Source organism: Alternaria hordeiaustralica, assembly GCF_023758085.1.
Source record: "Alternaria hordeiaustralica strain BMP 2776 chromosome Unknown scaffold_7, whole genome shotgun sequence".
NCBI classification, from domain to species: Eukaryota; Fungi; Ascomycota; class Dothideomycetes; order Pleosporales; family Pleosporaceae; genus Alternaria; species Alternaria hordeiaustralica.
The window spans coordinates 1-17203 of NW_026056779.1; the positions used below are offsets into that span (position 1 = coordinate 1).

At 53.6% G+C, this 17203-nt stretch overlaps 6 protein-coding genes and 1 non-coding gene across 7 annotated transcripts; 5 read left to right on the forward strand and 2 right to left on the reverse strand.

Annotated features, from left to right (window-relative positions):
* Positions 1-1498: 1498 nt before the first annotated feature.
* On the forward strand, positions 1499-2707 carry J4E84_004428 (uncharacterized protein; the record flags this gene model as incomplete). The annotated part of the gene is made up of 1 exon (XM_049387033.1): positions 1499-2707. One exon carries the CDS (start codon positions 1499-1501, stop codon positions 2705-2707), a length of 1209 nt encoding a protein of 402 aa, XP_049244806.1.
* Positions 2708-3177: 470 nt separating this feature from the next.
* On the forward strand, positions 3178-3268 carry J4E84_004429. Its single transcript has one exon. It is a non-coding gene; the product is annotated as a tRNA-Arg (tRNA).
* Positions 3269-3558: 290 nt separating this feature from the next.
* On the reverse strand, positions 3559-6294 carry J4E84_004430 (uncharacterized protein; the record flags this gene model as incomplete). Its single annotated transcript, XM_049387034.1, has 5 exons — positions 3559-4580; positions 4685-5172; positions 5223-5299; positions 5349-6119; positions 6250-6294. 5 exons carry the CDS (start codon positions 6292-6294, stop codon positions 3559-3561), a joined length of 2403 nt encoding a protein of 800 aa, XP_049244807.1.
* Positions 6295-6729: 435 nt separating this feature from the next.
* J4E84_004431 (uncharacterized protein) lies at positions 6730-8694 on the reverse strand (the record flags this gene model as incomplete). Its single annotated transcript, XM_049387035.1, has 6 exons — positions 6730-7626; positions 7673-7837; positions 7883-7935; positions 7992-8013; positions 8207-8362; positions 8410-8694. 6 exons carry the CDS (start codon positions 8692-8694, stop codon positions 6730-6732), a joined length of 1578 nt encoding a protein of 525 aa, XP_049244808.1.
* Positions 8695-8954: 260 nt separating this feature from the next.
* On the forward strand, positions 8955-9982 carry ILV6 (acetolactate synthase, regulatory subunit; the record flags this gene model as incomplete). Its single annotated transcript, XM_049387036.1, has 2 exons — positions 8955-9831; positions 9882-9982. 2 exons carry the CDS (start codon positions 8955-8957, stop codon positions 9980-9982), a joined length of 978 nt encoding a protein of 325 aa, XP_049244809.1.
* Positions 9983-10515: 533 nt separating this feature from the next.
* On the forward strand, positions 10516-11277 carry J4E84_004433 (uncharacterized protein; the record flags this gene model as incomplete). The annotated part of the gene is made up of 2 exons (XM_049387037.1): positions 10516-10763; positions 10878-11277. The coding sequence occupies 2 exons, from the start codon at positions 10516-10518 to the stop codon at positions 11275-11277; spliced, it is 648 nt and encodes a 215-aa protein (XP_049244810.1).
* Positions 11278-13630: 2353 nt separating this feature from the next.
* Positions 13631-16359, forward strand: J4E84_004434 (uncharacterized protein; the record flags this gene model as incomplete). Its single annotated transcript, XM_049387038.1, has 4 exons — positions 13631-13682; positions 13749-14061; positions 14118-15249; positions 15298-16359. The coding sequence occupies 4 exons, from the start codon at positions 13631-13633 to the stop codon at positions 16357-16359; spliced, it is 2559 nt and encodes an 852-aa protein (XP_049244811.1).
* Positions 16360-17203: the final 844 nt, after the last annotated feature.

Sequence of the window (17203 nt, forward strand, 5' to 3'; positions counted from 1 at the left end):
CGGCAAGAGCTTTCACGCCCGGCAAACTTTCACGCACGGCAAGAGCTTTCACGCACGGCAAGAGCTTTCACGCACGGCAAGAGCTTTCACGCACGGCAGGAGCTTTCACGCACGGCAGGAGCTTTCACGCACGGCAGGAGCTTTCACGCACGGCAGGAGCTTTCACGCACGACAAATCTTTGTATACCGGCACTTTCCACGCGCGGTATCATTCACGCACGACACATCTTTCCATACCGACACCTTCCACGCCCGGCAAAATCATTCCATACCGGCATCGATTCACACCCGGCATCATTCAGCGCCGGCAACTTTGATACCAATAAGAATTACGCCCGGCATCATTCACGCCCGGCACTTTCCAACACCGACAAACGTCTCTGTCGACAAGTCGTCCCTAAACAGCCATGTTCCTTCCCACAGCCCTCCTAGCTCTAATCCATCTCGCCCTCCCCGCCCTATCACATGCCTCTCCACAACCCGCCCTAGTCTCCTCGGATTGGGAGATGTCACTAGTTCCTCGCCACACCCTATTCCTACGACAAGTCTCCGATCTGCAGACCTTTGACGGCAACCTCGGCGGAACGCGTGCATCACCCATCACAAATTCAGGCGACAAAGAACGACCGTTCCAGGTCGATGGGGACACATTCACCAGTTTCGATTCTGCGGCGCAGAGAAGTTGCGATAATCAGTTTCAGGGGTGCAGTAACACTGCGAATAGTAATGGAGGGGGTGGAGGTAGGGGGAAGAAGGGGAAGAAGAGGCAGGATGGGGGGTTGAGCGTTAATGACTGTGATGAGCAGAAGAGTAAGTCGTCCTTCTTCCCTTGTTTTCTACAGATTGAGACGGATCGCTAACAAACTTGATAGACAAGTGCAACGATGCGCAGAAGAGCGCACAGGTCAAGGACTTTAACAGTGCGGTTGCGAGTACGAACATTGGTCCTGATCCCGACTTTCCGGATTTCGATCTTATTTGTGAGGGGTAGTCGAGGAAAAGAAGTATTTGGTAACTTCCAGGTTTGGTTTGAACTATGGGCGTGAAGAGATGGGAAGTGGCCTTGGGATGGAGTTTAACGCAGCGCTAATAGCATGCGTGCAAAGAATACGATAACGATACATTAGCTAAGTACGTCTGATATTTCATCTTTTGACATGAACTGTCTATTTGAACTCGAGGGTTGTGATGTCAATGACTGCATCACGTGCGTGCTCCACGCTAAGCCGGGACGTGTTCACCTCGACTTTTCGTCAACTCTCAAACCAAAAAACTTTATCCACCAACACGTCTTCGCACACCAAAGCTGAGGTTTGATAAGATGACTACAATCCATTGAGTTGTCACTGCTCATCTTGCATGGTCCTTTCAACGCGCCACAATTCACAATGCCTCCGGCGCTTCTCTTCGCTCGTGCTAAGTCAATAGCACTCCTTTTCGTCGATCAATCTGCATCCTAGACTACTGGAAACCCGAAAAAAAAAAGCCGATAGCTTCAATGGCACCCAAGCCTCGTACCGTGACAGCTAAGGCGCTGCAAACTCTACTTGTACACATCGGCGCACCATCCTCGGGAACAAAAGCAGTACTACAGGAACGGTTCCGACGTGATATCGGAATATCTCATCTTTCCAAGAGTCAACCGACATGGCCGAAATCTGGAGCCGCAAACAAGAAGCTCCGAATCATGAGCATCGACATGGGAATCAAGAACTTGGCGTTCTGCGAGGCGGAGGTTTCTTACCCATCGAAGGATAGCCTGGATGCGGACATGAAGGTTTTGAGATGGGAGAAGATTAACCTCACTGAAGCCCCAGGGGAGGAGATACAGAGCGAAAAGAAATCTCCACGAAAGGGCAAGACCACAAAGCAACGTACTGAGGGTGCTGACGAAGCATCGGACATGTATTCTGCGGATGCTTTGTCCAAGACAGCGTATGGCTTGATCAAGAACAAGATTCTAGCCGGCTCGCCAGACATCATCTTGATCGAAAAGCAAAGGTGGAGATCTGGCGGTGGAAGCGCGGTGCAACAGTGGACTTTGCGGGTCAACACTCTAGAAGGCATGCTATGGGCTGTGCTTCAAACCATATACGCCCAAAGACTAGAAAAGGGAGCTTCAGCATCGACTACAGCAAAGCTCTACGAAGTCTTCAGTGCAGATCCCAAACGCGTGGGCCAGTATTGGCTCACCCGAGCTGCTGGACGCCTTACGGAAGGAGACGAAGAAGCCGTAAAACCAAGCGGGAGCAACGAAGATGAAGCGGCTACTCCCAAAAAGACGCTAAGTCGATCCAAAGCAGAAAAGAAGGTCAAAATCGCTCTCCTCCGCTCCTGGCTCACCGCAACCCCCGCTTCCACGGCATCGGTAACACAAGACACGGTACCGGGTATCACATTTAGTTTCGCGCCAGATGCAGAAAGCACCCGTCAAGCGCTCCTGTCGCTATCAACATCCAAACGACGTAAGAAGACCAAGGATGATTCAGACGATGTGCTTCCTGCAGCAGCAGTCGCGGGCACCGCGCTCAAGAAGCTGGACGACGTCACAGATTGCTTCCTCCAGGCTGCTGCGTGGGTTAGTTGGGAGTCGAATCGTCTGCAGCTGCGGCAAGTGTGTGAGCGGAGTAAGGGCGGTGATGGAGAAGTGGATGAACTGACGGATGAGGTTATGTTGGAGATGATTGAGAAGATCGAGGGGATTTGATGTGGACTTTCCCGCTCGTAGCTCTAGCCGTGGACGTATGATGAATGGGGTGAATACAACAGTATATCTAACACGCGCGCGACCTTGGCTGCTGATGAGTCGTTAGCATGGGCACGCCTCGTTGAGGTAGCACAGCTTCGTGCGACCGCACATAGAGCAGTACCCTTTGAGATTTAAGCACAAAATCTCGACATAACTCATCCAAACAATAACATCAGTGTCTTCCTTATTCACTCCAATCCGGTGTTGCTCAGCCCACCACACCCGGTGTCAAACAAAGAAACGAACCATGTCTGCACACCCCCACTTCGCGCCCGTGACGTGGCACCCTCCAAACTTCACATGCAAACTTCAATCGGTCATTCCCTCATGCAGCACACATTCTCCGTCTTCATCATGTCAATCAAAATGTCCGCTATATATACGCACGGCTTTGGGAAAATGCCAGAAGTCTCTATTTCCGCTTGACGGTCTCGGTGGCGCAATGGTAGCGCGTTGGACTTCTACTAACTGTATCCATGGTTAATCCAAAGGCTGCGGGTTCGAGCCCCGCCCGAGATGCTTTTTGCTTCCCTTTTGCTGCCATACACTCACTTGTCTGTTTTCATTGTGCATGTTGAGATGATGTTGTGGGGAGGTGGGCAGATGAGGTTTGCCAGTCATTTTTTTTGGGCTTTGGTGGGGGAGGGCCGAACATCAAAACCACGCTGCCACTCTTTACTTCGGTTTGGTTGTAGGTAATTCATTGCGTATTCATTTGACCGGGAATAGTCTATTGCTAGGATACTTTATGCGCCGTGACACCAATAGCGCCGTAGATGCTCACTTTTGCTTGTTTATACAAAATTGACTCAATCAGTCAGCTCCGCACTCCGGGTAACCTCCTCCTTCATCTCCCTGCCTTTCGCAGCTAGAAGGTTGAGCGCACTGCCAGCCATCACAAATCCACATTGATCGTGTGAGAGTGTGTGCTTGGTTTTGACGACCTTCTCGCTGCCGTCCTTCTTCTTCAGGATAAGCTCGACTTCGCCCTTGCCGCCGCTCTTCAACACGTCCAACAGTCCCCTTGTAGCAACCTGATCGCATGCTTCGAAGGCGTCGTAGTCGGTTTCGTTGGCGAAGGTGAGTGGGACGATACCTTGCTTCTTCAGGTTGGTCTCGTGGATACGGGCGAATGACTTGGCGAGGATAATGCGGCCACCGAGGTATCGCGGTTGTAGGGCGGCGTGTTCACGGGCAGAGCCCTCGCCGTAGTTGTGCTCTGCTACGACTAGCCACTCGATGCCCTGGTCGCGCCACCTCTTTGCTAGTTCTGGGATACCCGACGTCTTACCGTCGAAGTCGTACGCAACGTTGACTTCATCGGTCTGTGCGTTGACTGCACCGATGAGTGTGTTCTCGGAGATGTTGGGGAGATGGCCCTTGTACTTGAGCCATGGACCGGCAGCCGAGATGGTGTCTGTTGTGCATTGTCCCTTGACCTTGTAGAGAACTCGCAGGCCTGTAAATTCCGAGCCAGGGAATGCTGGGAAAGGATCAAGGAGTGCCAGACGGGTGGATGTAGGCGAGACAATGACATCCACGCTGGCGTCGGGGACACCTGGCGTAGGCATGAAGTCTGGGTTACCGTCTGCAAAACCAGCGGTGGGAAGATCAGAGCCCTTTGGCGGCGCAAACTTGAAAGGCTTGCCGTCGGGTGTAGGGATGCTGTCGGTCATTGGGTTGAAGGTGGTAGAGCCAGAGTATGACATGGCGGTGATGAGTTCGGGAGAAGCGAGGAAGTTCATGGTAGCTCGGTTGCCATCGTTGCGGCCGGGGAAGTTGCGGTTGTAGGAGGTGAGGATAGCATTGGATTCGCCCTTCTTTACATCGTCTGTACGCTTCCATTGCCCAATGCAAGGACGTCGAGGTTGTCAGTACTTAATCTTGGTTCAGGGCATACAAGAACTCACCCGCAAGCGTTTGCCAGTACAGTACCACCGGCAGCAGTAAAAGTTTGAAGGGTTTCATCCCGTTCTAACGTTGCTCGGATCTGTTCACTGCCCGGTGTAATGAAGAAGTCTGCCTTGGGTTTCAAACCCGCTGCCAGTGCCTGCTTCACAATCTCTTCTGACCGTGTCATGTCCTGGTATGAGCTGTTTGTGCAGCTACCAATCAGGCCCGCACCGAATGTTTGTGGCCATCCCTTCTCTTCAACTACAGACTTGAACTTTGATAGAGGTGTTGATAGGTCAGGGGTGAATGGTCCGTTGATATGAGGCTCGAGTTCCGAAAGATTGATCTCAATAACTTTGTCGTAAGCGGCATCCGGGTCAGGTCGTAGCAGGTTCTGCTGCATTGGTGAACCGGCGATCTTGGCAGCGGCTTCAGCGATCGGTCCGCGGTGTGTGGCTTGGAGGTAGGGGATATGCGCAGGAGAGAAGGGGAAGAGCGAGGTAGTTGCGCCGACTTCAGCGCCCATGTTGCTATATCGTATTAGTACTTGTCCACGAGTCGAACTATGTAAGGGTCTCACCAAATAGTCGCCATGCCTGTGCAGCTTAGAGATTGCACACCAGGGCCAAAGTACTCAATGATGAAGCCAGTGCCACCCTGCACATGCGTTAGCCAGGAGTACTTCGCCATGTTCACAATGACATACCCGGACGGTCAGCTCGCCAGCCAATTTCAGGATCACATCCTTTGGCGATGCCCATCCGCTGAGTTCTCCGGTAAGCTTCACACCCAAGATCTTGGGTGCCTTCAACTCCCATGGCGCATCCACAAGAGCGTCGACCGCATCGGCACCACCAACACCAATTGTAATCGATCCCAGACCTCCAGCATTCGGTGAGTGACTGTCCGTGCCCAAGATCATGAGCCCAGGAGCACTGTAGTTTTCCAGCACAGACTGATGGATGATGCCAGCGCCCGGTGGCCAGAACTCGATTCCGTACTTCTTCGCCGCCGACTCGAGGAAATCGAAAACCTCCTTGTTACCCGCTATCGATTGTGGAAGGTCGGTATCGGCGCCTTTCTCTCCTACGATCATATGATCGCAGTGTATACTAGCAGGCACAGCCGTACTCGGCAACCCACAACTCATAAACTGCAACAGCGCCATCTGCGCACTCGCATCCTGCATGGCCACGCGATCCGGCTTCAACTTGAGATTCGCCTGACCCCGAATATCCCTCCCGCCATTGGTATTGCTCAACAGCGACTCCTCGGGGCTCTCAAGATGAGAGTATAGGATCTTCTCTGCCAAAGTCAATTGGCGAGAGGAACCGAGTACGCGCCGGACCTCTTCGAGCCGCGAGAGCAGTTTGGCGTACGGTGGGGTGCGCGAGCCGAGGTCGACATTGCGCGCGGAGGGCGGCGAGTGCGATGTGGCTAGGCATCTGAGCGGTTGGCGGAGGGAGGAGAGATGGGGCTATAGAGGTAATGTCAGCGTTTTTGTGCTGTTTGAAGGTGTAGTAGAGAAGCGCGATGACAATGACTACTGCGAAAGTCGCATGAGGTTTGGAGAGATGTTGAGCGGCCAATGGCATGTGTAGACTCACCCTGCAGTTGGCTGCTTGACCAGCACGAAGGATTTGCGACCGCATCTTTTCGTAGGTTGTCCGTGGCGGCGACGCGGTGCGAGCAGGTCAAAAATGGTGCCTTCAGAATATACCGAGCCGACTGCGGAGAGGCACGCGAGTCATTGGTACCGCGGAGAAGGAAACCCTCTGACCCAATCACAGCACGTGTCAAAGTAATCTGAGAGATGACGCGATGGGCGATGTGCCATTTTGAAATTTATACTATAGCAATGGCACTGGTATCCTAACTAAAGTGACAACTCCAGATTGACAGACTATTACCGTGCCCGAGACGATGCTCCGTACCTGTAACTAAACGTGCCGAAGCGTAGAAACCCTCAAACCAATCCACCACACCCGCCGTCAGTCAATATGCAAAGGCAAATCGGACTAGTTTCGATCAATCAAGTCAATTTGAATGGCTGTCGTAAGCGCGAAATCATAGTCGTTGCTTCGGACTTACAAACCGGGAGGTGGAGGAACGGCGCCATAGTTGGAAGGCGATGCCGCTGGTGGAGGCGGCGGAGGAGCAGCGTAGCCGGATGGCTCTGAAGGCGGCGGCGGTGGTGGTGCAGCCGCGCCAGCGCCGGGAGCAGGCGACTGCGTCTGGCCATAACCGTTCTGAGCATAGTACGCGGCATACTGCTGTTGCTGAAGTGCGAGGTACGCTGCATACCCACCGTAGGCGGCATAAGGATCAGCTTCTGGGTTCTGCTGGTAGTAGGCAATCCATGCTTGTGCCGCATTGGCGTCGTAGGCTTGGTTGTTAGCATCAGCAGTCGGCGTTGCAGCAGCAGGAGACATGATTGTGTCCTGGCCGCCGTAACCGTTCTGACCCTGAGCGCCGTAGCCACCGTAGCCGCCGCCTCCTCCGTTTCCTCCACCGTATCCGTAGCTCTGGCTGCGACCATCACGGTCACCGCGATCTCCACGGTCGCCACGATCGCCGTATCCCGGTCGTCCACCGCCATAGCCATCTCGGTCGCCGTAACGGTTCGGTGGAGGGCGTTCCTTGTAAGCGTGGTAATCCGACTTTACCTTGTCGAGGAGCTCGTCGCAGAGTTGCTTGGCTTGGGCTACGCCTTCGGGACGGGGTCCACTACGATCTGTCAGTAATTGGAGGGTAAGAATGGCGGGGTATACGAACGCGATGTGGAGGTACATGGGCTCGTCGCTCTCTTGTCCGCTGTTCGGCTCCATGAAGCCGGAACCGCGACCTTTGATCTGGACTTTGCAGCCTGTCTCCTGTTGAATGAACTTGACGTTGTCGCCACCGCGACCGACAACCTGTGCGCGCAAGTTAAAGCCGCTGATAGGCTCGAGACCTACGGAAATCTTCTCTTCGGGCCACTTGCGCTGGGAAGAATTAGCAACATGTTGGATAACAGACAGGGCGACATACTCTGCCAAACTCGTCGCGCTCGAAGTTCTCCGGCTCTCTACGGCGGAAACGACGTTCGTCTACAAGGTTAGGAAGGTCCTCTTTCATCATCTCTTCGATCATCTCGACAGCCTTGTCCAGGCCTTCTTTGGAGGTGCTAGTGATGCGGAGGTACAGCGGCGGGTTCTGTTCCCATTAGCTTTGTCGACGAGACTCTGTGTGTCCACCTACAGTAGCAGTGGCCATGTTCTTGTCAGGGTAGTATTCTCCGCGAGTAGTGACATCTTGCATGTATAAGCAGGTATTCTAAAGGTTAATGGTTGTAATCGGGGATGCGTACCGGCGCCAGTCTCGTCTTTGATCTAGATGGCACATGGAGGTTAGCATTTGATAAATGGGGTGGGGTGCTAGATCAAGTAAGCTCTGACTCTCATAGAGAGATGCGCAAACAGAGACCAACTCCAGCCCCGCAGCACACGCACCAGGTGCAGCGCAGCAGAGCATGGAGAAGGCATGATCCTACATGATCAGTGGACAGCAAAAACAGTTATTTACCCTCTTTTGTGTAGCTCCTTTGGTCAGTGTATAGCGATTACGGAGATCATTGATCTCAATGTCTTTGATGTAGTCACCATCCTGCTGGTACGTCTCGTTGTTTATGGCCGCGGCGGAGTTTGAGGCGGGCGACTTGGCGACTGGAGGAGTAGCGGCCTGGGCTGTTAGTTTTGTCATGCTTGGAAAGATATGGATGAACTGACAGAGCGAATCGGAGGCACGTCGACATGCTGGATGCCCTTCTTCGCCTGAATCTGCGCGTTGATCCTCGCAGCCGCCGCCGCCGCCTTTGCTGCCGCCTCGTTCTTGAAGTTGGACGATGCAGGGCTGTCTGTGCCTTCACGGGCGATAGGGCTACGGGCGCGATGCGACTCGGATTCCCTCCGCGACGGCGACCTGGAGCGACGATCTGAGTCGAAGCGCGAGCGGACAGGGCGCTCGGCATCGTCGCTGTCAAAGCGCGATCGGGGGCGGCGTTCCTCAGACATGATGCGTGTGGCTGTAGCGATAGTTGTCGTGTTGCGGGTGAGGCTCGGGTTGGTTGGTGTTTGTCGATGAATCTTAGCCTCTGGCAGGAGCGACTCGCTTATTGACGTGCCGCGGCTGAACCTGCCTGTTCGTGGCCTGGTGGCTCCTCCGACAATCGGCCGGGGATTCTATTTCACTTTCTGGGGCAGTTTGACGTGAAGCCCATCCACATCCGCAGTCACTCCCCGCCTACTCGCCTTCACCGCGACCACTGCCCGCCATGGCTTCCCGGAGAGCAATGCTGCCGCTGCGCAGTCTGCTCAACAGACAATGCGCCGCCTCCCTCCGCCAGCAACAACGGGCATCCAGCTCCTCGTCGACCCAGGCGCTGGCTTACAAGGCCCTTCACCGTCGCATCGCGCCCCTCCCCACCGAAGACCGTCCCCCGGCGTGGTCGGCGCCCGCTGCCGTCAGCAACATCCTCTACGAAACGCCGCTTCCATCCCAAGCTCCGCCCAAGAGCCACATCCTCAACTGTTTGGTGCAGAACGAGCCCGGTGTGCTGTCCCGCGTGTCCGGTATCCTGGCTGCGCGCGGCTTCAACATCGACAGTTTGGTCGTCTGCAACACCGAGGTGGACGATCTCTCCCGCATGACAATTGTGTTGCAGGGGCAGGATGGTGTCATAGAACAAGCCCGCCGCCAGCTCGAGGACCTGGTCCCAGTATGGGCTGTGCTTGACTACACCCAGTCGCCCCTCGTCCAGCGCGAACTGCTCCTCGCCAAGGTCTCGATCCTCGGCCCGGAGTACTTTGAGGAGCTGCTTGCGCACCACCGGGAAATGGCTCAGACCCCGGAGATGGAGGAGCAATACGAACCAGACATGACGGATGAGGAGCGCAACGCAATGGCACAGGAGGCTGCTCGCGAGTCGTTGCGGAAAGACTACCACCCGACCAATCTGCCCGTCAGCCAGGCGCTCCGACACAAGCACGAACATCTTCGCGCGATTACCTTCATGACTCATCAATTCGGTGGAAAGGTGCTCGACATTAGCACAAACAACTGCATAGTAGAGGTTTCCGCGAAGCCTACCAGGATTGACTCATTCATGAAGCTGATTGCTCCATTCGGTATCCTGGAGTCCGCAAGAACTGGTAAGCACCGTGGGTTGTTCAGGCATGGCCGATTTGCTAACCACACACAGGCCTCATGGCTCTACCGCGCTCCCCGCTACATAACAGTGCCGACGTGGAGGAAATGGAGGCGCAGGATGTTGTCGACAACAGTCTGCTCCCTCCAGGTTAAACGTCTTGAAATGCGGGCGGTACCAAGTTTGTTCAGTGTCAACATATGCGGGCGTTTAATCTACGTGTATAGTATGGCGTTCAATCAAGGCAGAAGACGGCATTCCAAATCGGAGCGCTTCATTCATTTGAGACCAAACACCCTCTTCTTCGACACAACGTGAGACGTACTACGCGTGATGTATACATGTCATGCACGGCCTACCCCAGGTCCTGCCCCACAACAAAATCCAGTCGTTCGAGTATGTTACAGCGTATGACAAGTGAACAGGTACCGCTGCGGGGCCCGCGGAAGCCTCGTACGAGCGAGCAACCTGTCGGATGAAGCTAGCGACGTCTAATACTTACCGCAATACACGTTGCCCAGCCGGCTCATAATGTAGTGAACTTCGGACCGGAGCGTTGAAAATTCGGACCGACCCCATCAACTACTAGTATACTGCCAAAAGTCCATGTACCTCCATCTGCAACAACACCCACAATCTTTTCCCGAAGCCTACATTCAACTCGTAAGAACCTCTTATTAGCAGCACAATGTCGCAAATCCCCGTTCCCGCTGGTCTCACAGAAGACACGCTAGACCACACGATCGAAATTCTCGCCAAGCAATTCGAACCCGACGCTTTTCAACGCTATATCCTCCTGGATGAAATGCAGGGTTCTGGCAAAACAGACATTGGAGAAGAGATGAACAAGGAGGTTTTTGCGTTTATCGTGCCGGATTTCATCAAGGCGGGAGCGAGGTGTATGACGGTTCCTGGGAGTGGGGTGGCTAGTGTTTGGTAAGTACAAGATATATCATCATGAGATATTTCTCTTTCGAGAAAGGTAGCATTTGAGAAGAAGGATATTGGCAGGTTTTTGAGGTTGGAACATACTAACGATGTGTTATGCAGGACACTAGAAGAAGTAACAGAAAACTACACCGAAGAACCACACAACCCACCCGCCGTAACAGAACTAAACTCCCTCGCTCATCACGTCCGGAAACGCTTCATCCCTCCCCAGACAACTCACATGCTACATCTAGTCCTTTTAGCAAACGACCGCACTCACCCCTCTACTTCAAACCCAGCTAAAGTCAGTGACCTCATTCGCCCCGTCCTTGATATGGCGAGGGAGAAGGGGTGGCCTGTGGTTTTGGAATCTACGTCACCGAGGAGTAGGGATGTGTATACACATCTGGGGTTCCAGTTGCTGGAGGAGATTGTTGTGGGAAAGGGGAAGGTTGATGGTGAAGGGAGGGGCCAAGAAGGGGGTGAAGGTGTAAAGCTTTGGGCGATGATGAAGTGCTGAGATTCTTCAGTGTGCATGTCGTTCCACGAAGTGCGCTGGAATGATATCGTGCGTATATTGCGTACTTTTTGAAGACTGCTCACGTTTTCTGACAAGCACGTAGGGACTGTTGCACCACGGATTTTCCCCAACGCAATGAGCCATCGGGATCACATCTGTTGACGCATAGACTATTATATCATCATTGGCAGTATCAGCGATCGCCAATTTATCTACCTGTGATCCACTATCAAGGCCAATCGTACTTGTAACCGATATCTAAGCAACTCGTCCTTCACATGAAGCAGCAAGAAGCAAGCAAGCAAGCGAAGCGCCCCACAAACCTCAATTCTGAGTCGATTTCAACCCCTACCACCGGCAGTATTACACCTCGAATCCTCACAATTACTCGAACCGACATGCCACACTCAAGCCCTGAAAACCACACCGATCACCCACGTGGGCAACACACGCATCGCAAGTGGCAGAAACGTTCCAAACGTCTGGGTCTGGATCATGCAAGCGCGATGTCATATACGGCGTTCTAGCGATCCTACATATGCAGCACCCCTGCTCGTCATAGCGGAGCCGGTATAGGCAGGTGAGCACGCGACCTTTCAAGACGCAGTACTAACAGCATGGAATGGAGACGCGCAGACGTGCATGCAGATGTTGATACAAGCATCGCCAATGTGGCGGACAAGTGCCGTAGCTCCGTGGAACTCGGGTATGCATATCGATCCTTTGAGAGGATATGGATTGGTTTGGCGGATTTATTTGCAGAAACCTCATCTCGATGGTCAAATTCGTGTACTTGGATATGTGGGATTGCCACTCATTTCCTTCAGGACTTGTGATTTGAAAAAAAGAGAGACTTAGTGACGAGACTAACGGCTGCCTTCATCCTTCGTTCTCGTATATCAAGTTCATCATGTTTGGTCTGACTCACTTTGTCTCCATCGTCTAGCACGACGAGAGTCGTGTAGCTCCTCGGAGGCGCTCAATTGAGCCAGCACTACCGCGGCTCCACGGGATGGGCATGATGAAGCTCCACTTCGGCAATGGGTCCAGGTCCCTGCGACGGGTGGCCGGCGGCCGCAAGAGCTATCGTGTGGGGACGGTTGATGAGTATTCATCGCTGTTGTCTCTCATTGACCAGATAGATGCGGGGACATGTTGTTATCGTACTGAAGAGAAGGTTGTGTGCAAGGAATAATCATGCGACAAATTTCTTTCGCGGCTCCAATTATGTAGAGATGTCTTGTGTGGTGTAGAGAAGATCCCTGGTTCGTCTCGCAACAGGCAAGTGGAGGTTCGTTAAGCTGCACGTCTATCCTTGTCTAGATGCAAGCTTTTCTTCTCCAATTTTCTCCAGATACTTGCATTGGCCAATCGCATTGGTGTAGTGACATTCTGTCGTCTTTCCTGGCAATACCTCCTGCTGCTTGACGATCTAGATTGACTGTGATGGCAGCCACAGCTGAGGCTTCGTCTCGATGTTCAACGTGCCGGCATTGCGCGGTACATGCCGATTGCCGCCTTGAACTGTGGATCGTGATGCTTCTCTGCAACACGGCAGACGGCTAATGTCGTTTGCTCAATTCGAATCGATTATGGCGTGCGGGAAGCAACAAGCTCTCTAACGGAGACATCGAGCTTGAAGATGCTAGGTTATCAGTAGTGGTTGGTCACACGTTGAGGCTGTACCTAGGTACTGTAGACACTCTGGGCTGACCCTTGAAGAATGATAAGCTTACCTCACCAACCGAGGTTCAACACCAGGGAACACGTTCAGCAGTTCCCTCCCCGTCATACGATAACATTGGGTGTTGAGTGGAGATGATATCCCGGCTGCATGGGATGTGGGCCCTTGCGCACGTACAAGGATGTCTGCGTAGCACCGGAGAAGGGTTCCAAGGTTCCATCATAGCGTGGATCGAAGCTATCGAGGAACACCTGCGCTCGATCGATAAGTACATACACCCTTCACAGCGCCATGTCGTTCTGGCAATTTCTCTCTGGGTTTCCGCACTCGTCTCACATTTAAATTTCACATACTCGGCTAGCAGCGCGTCATAAGCCGGATATCTTGGCATGACGACGGCGGAGGTGTTATCTTGATTCACCCAGTTGAAACCAACGGTACGTAGTCCGGCTGGCGCCCTGTCTCGGCGGTTCAACGGTCCAACGGCTCAATTGCTGCTCTGACTGTGTGAACGTGCAACGCTCGCACGTATATTGCACGACCGTGCAATCATGAACCCTCGAGGGCTTATCTGACCGTGCCAGTTTATCGCTTTCATAATTCATAACAAACCCGTACGACGCAACCAATTGGGCCCATTTCCACCACCCCACTTATCAATTTGTTGGAATGAAGTACGGCGACACTCTAAGACAGAGGTCCATACCAGAATGGGGCCATTGTGAGTCCCACGCCCGCACGCTACGGCGCGACACGGAGAGCTTTCCGCTGACAGACGCGCCTACAGATAACATCGACTACGACTATCTCAAAGACCTTATCAAGCACCAGACGACGCCCGGCACGAACAAGGCCGTATCCATCCCAGGCCAGGGCGAGAGCACCGAGCGCGCATTCGGCGACACCTTCTTCAATGTTTTGGCACAACAACATGACCGCATCAACCTCTTCGTGCGCAGCAAGAGCGGCGAGATCGAGCGCAGGCTGGAGCATATCAGCAAGACGCTAGACCAGCTGCGCGCGCGACGCAATCCGGCGAGCGGGCGTCTCCCCGCGCGGATCGTGGAGAGATATGCGAAGATAGACGCAGACGTCGCAAGGTACGCGGAATGCGCCGGAACACGCGTAGAGAGAACGCCCGCTGACACAACCGCAGGACCGGAGAGGAGATCAGGTCGCTTTCCCGCTTCCAAGTCACGCAACGGACGGGCTTCATCAAGATCCTCAAGAAGTACAAGCGCTGGACAAAGGACAGGGAACTCAGTCATGTCTTTAAGCAGGAGATCAGTAGCCGGCCGGATAGCCTGTTCCAGCTGGATCTGGGCTATCTCCTGGACCAATACATCGATGTGCTCGACGCGCTCCGCTCCGCTTTTGATGCCGATGGCACGTCTCCGTCGCATGCCGAGAACACCAACGGCCAGTCGTCGGCGGCACACATTTCTAGAAGCATTGAGAAGGGCGGAGATCTCGACTTTGACTTGGTGATGAACACGGTGCCTCTGGGGTCCAAGGGCAACAAGGCAACGTATTGGATACATCCAGACCATATCGTCGAGGCACAGGTCCTGTTGCTCCAACATACGCGCCTGTACGTCAGCAAGGCCAGACGGCACGCATCGGGCAAAGGAACCCCTCTCCGCCGCCATTCCTCCACAACCAACCTCGACCCGTACCTTGGCAGCGAAGACACCACTGGGGTAGTTGTCTTGGACCACCCTGAAGCTTTCGCGTTCAAGCAAAACGCAAGTACGATTGGAGCGACGGAAGAACTACAGGGAAGCATCGGCATAAAGGCGGCTGCTCAAGTGCGGTGTTGCGCATCTGGCGAAGCAGCGGTTGTTGTATGCACAGAGGCGGATGCGCAGGGGCAGTCACCGGTAGCCGTCAAGACAGCCAAGATGGAGCGCAAGCGTCTGCAAAGCTTTCTCGACACGTCCGTAAGAGAGGACAGCATGAAGCATTCTGAGAACGGATCGGCTAAAGACGATGCACCGGCGGTTCGACAGTGGCTTGCTGAGCACCAATCTACCAAGCCTATCGCTGGTGCGGTTTCCAAACGCACACGATTCACTGGACTCCACAACAACTCAACAGGAGGCATATGGGCGACACTGGATAAAGACATCTGTCTGAAAGATTCATTGTACAAGGATTTAGCAGACGACGACTGGACTTCGGCTGCTCGAGCAGAATCAGCAAAGAAGTTCCCTCATGCTGTTCTAGAGATTCGGCGTGAAGGCAACCAAGCAATGGCGCTCATCCAGACCCTTGACCGCAGTCATTTGGTACGTCGATATCCAAGTTATACACAATCAGTATACTAACAATTGCAGGTTGAACGCGTTCGAGGTTTCTCGTTAGAAGCACATGCTGTCTGGACTTGCTGCAAACCCAGCGCCATGTCCGCCCCCTTCTGGATATCCCTTCTTGAAAAGGATATCCGGAAACTACCAGAGCCGGTGAAGAAGCGGAGTCGTAGAAGCCGGGAGAGCGCAACTGGCTCACAAGTTGGACTATCGCCTCCAGCAACTTCGACATCCAATACCTCATATGATGGGCAATCCAGCCCACTGGCCTCTCGTTATGAGGAGTCCTCTGCGACTTCAGTACACGAGTTTGTCGATCCGCCACCACTACAAGCTTTCCGGAAGAAGAGCCGGAAGCCCTACTCTGACTATCCTCCACCAATGAGCCGGACCGAGCCAGAGCCGGAAGTGCAGCAAAGATACTGGAACGAGTACGACCACCCCGAAGACGAGGAGACTGGCTACTACATCTACGTCGACCCTGACGCGCCCATCAAATACCCTGGCCAAGATTTCGTCGAAGCACTAGCAAGAAAGACAAAGAAGCTCTTTGGCAGGAACGACAAAGCTGATGAGGCATCACTCTCTGCTGCCGAAGACTCAGATGACGACACGATCGACTCATCCCCCATACTACACGCCGCAAACTACGGAACAACAGACACCCACGGGCAATCATCAAACCGCGATGGCTACTTCAGCACGCTCTTCCGCTCTCTCCGCGACCCACGCCACGACGCCGACCTCTTCAATGAGCGTCGCGCACTGCTCGGCCAGGTCGAAACGCATCAACACAAGATCGAAATGACTAAACTGCGCTTCTACTCTACCGCGCTGGGTGCAGCTGTTGTCATGGACCTCATCTTGGGTCTCATGACGATGACAAGTCGGAAGAAGGAAAGGGGTGTTGTTGATGCGGCTGTCCTGTTAGGCACTATTAGTACACTGGTGCTTTGCGTTGTCGCGGTTATCAGCATGCGGACAAGGCAGGAGCGTCTGGGTGCGGTGCATCAGGGTGCTGTGCTGAGTATTGCTGCTGCGGTTGTGGCGTTGGATGTTTTGTTGTTGTTGTGGGTGTTGAGGATATGATGGGACGGGGTGGAGTAATAGTTTTGAGGGGTCTTTGCATGTGTGGTGTTGTGTTTGGGTAGCTAGGCGTTTCGGTGTTTGAGATAGGGCGGCGCCGTCTACCGCGGTGCTGTGGGCTTTCAAGGGTAGATGATGGAGCTGCTGGCGCTTAATCAGTTGTACGTAGGTTCGAGATATACCCTGTTGTTACACATTGGCGTTGCTGTGCTGTAGTATGGCGATGTTTCTCGTTCTGGTATCTTGGCTCGAGCTCCAGTAATCGATAAGCTGGCCTCTAGACGACAACGCCCGGCATGCCCAACATGGTCTACCGTTTCCAACGGCCCACAACACGCCCGACTCTCGCACAATCAGTCCCCCATGCCCGCGCCAGGTCATTGGTTGGATTATTCGGAATTCCAACCTGCGTATTCCGCCGGAAGCAATGCATACGGCCTCTCCAAGCGGAATCCGCCATGGCGGTGGGACGATACTGCCCAAATAGAATACTCTTGATGAGCCGGTTCTCCTTCGGTGACTCTTCCTTGATGATTGTCGAGCGACCTTCGGGGTATCACAGATCGCTCCAGGGATCATGCGGACGTTGGGTATGGATCTCGACCAGGCGGTCACCTTTCGAGAAGCGTACTCTTCACGTCAACGATCTGGTACCTTACAAAAGCTCATGGATGATTTCGGAACTCAGGAGGAATTCTCTAATGCCAATGTTGCGTCAGAAGACTTGGAGCTGCGTTTCAAACGACCGTCATTATTTGATGGGAGTGCGTCGCGAGTCTACCTGAAGCGGATAGCACCGCAACACAGGACACACCGACAAGTTTATAGGGCTGTCATACCTCGTGTA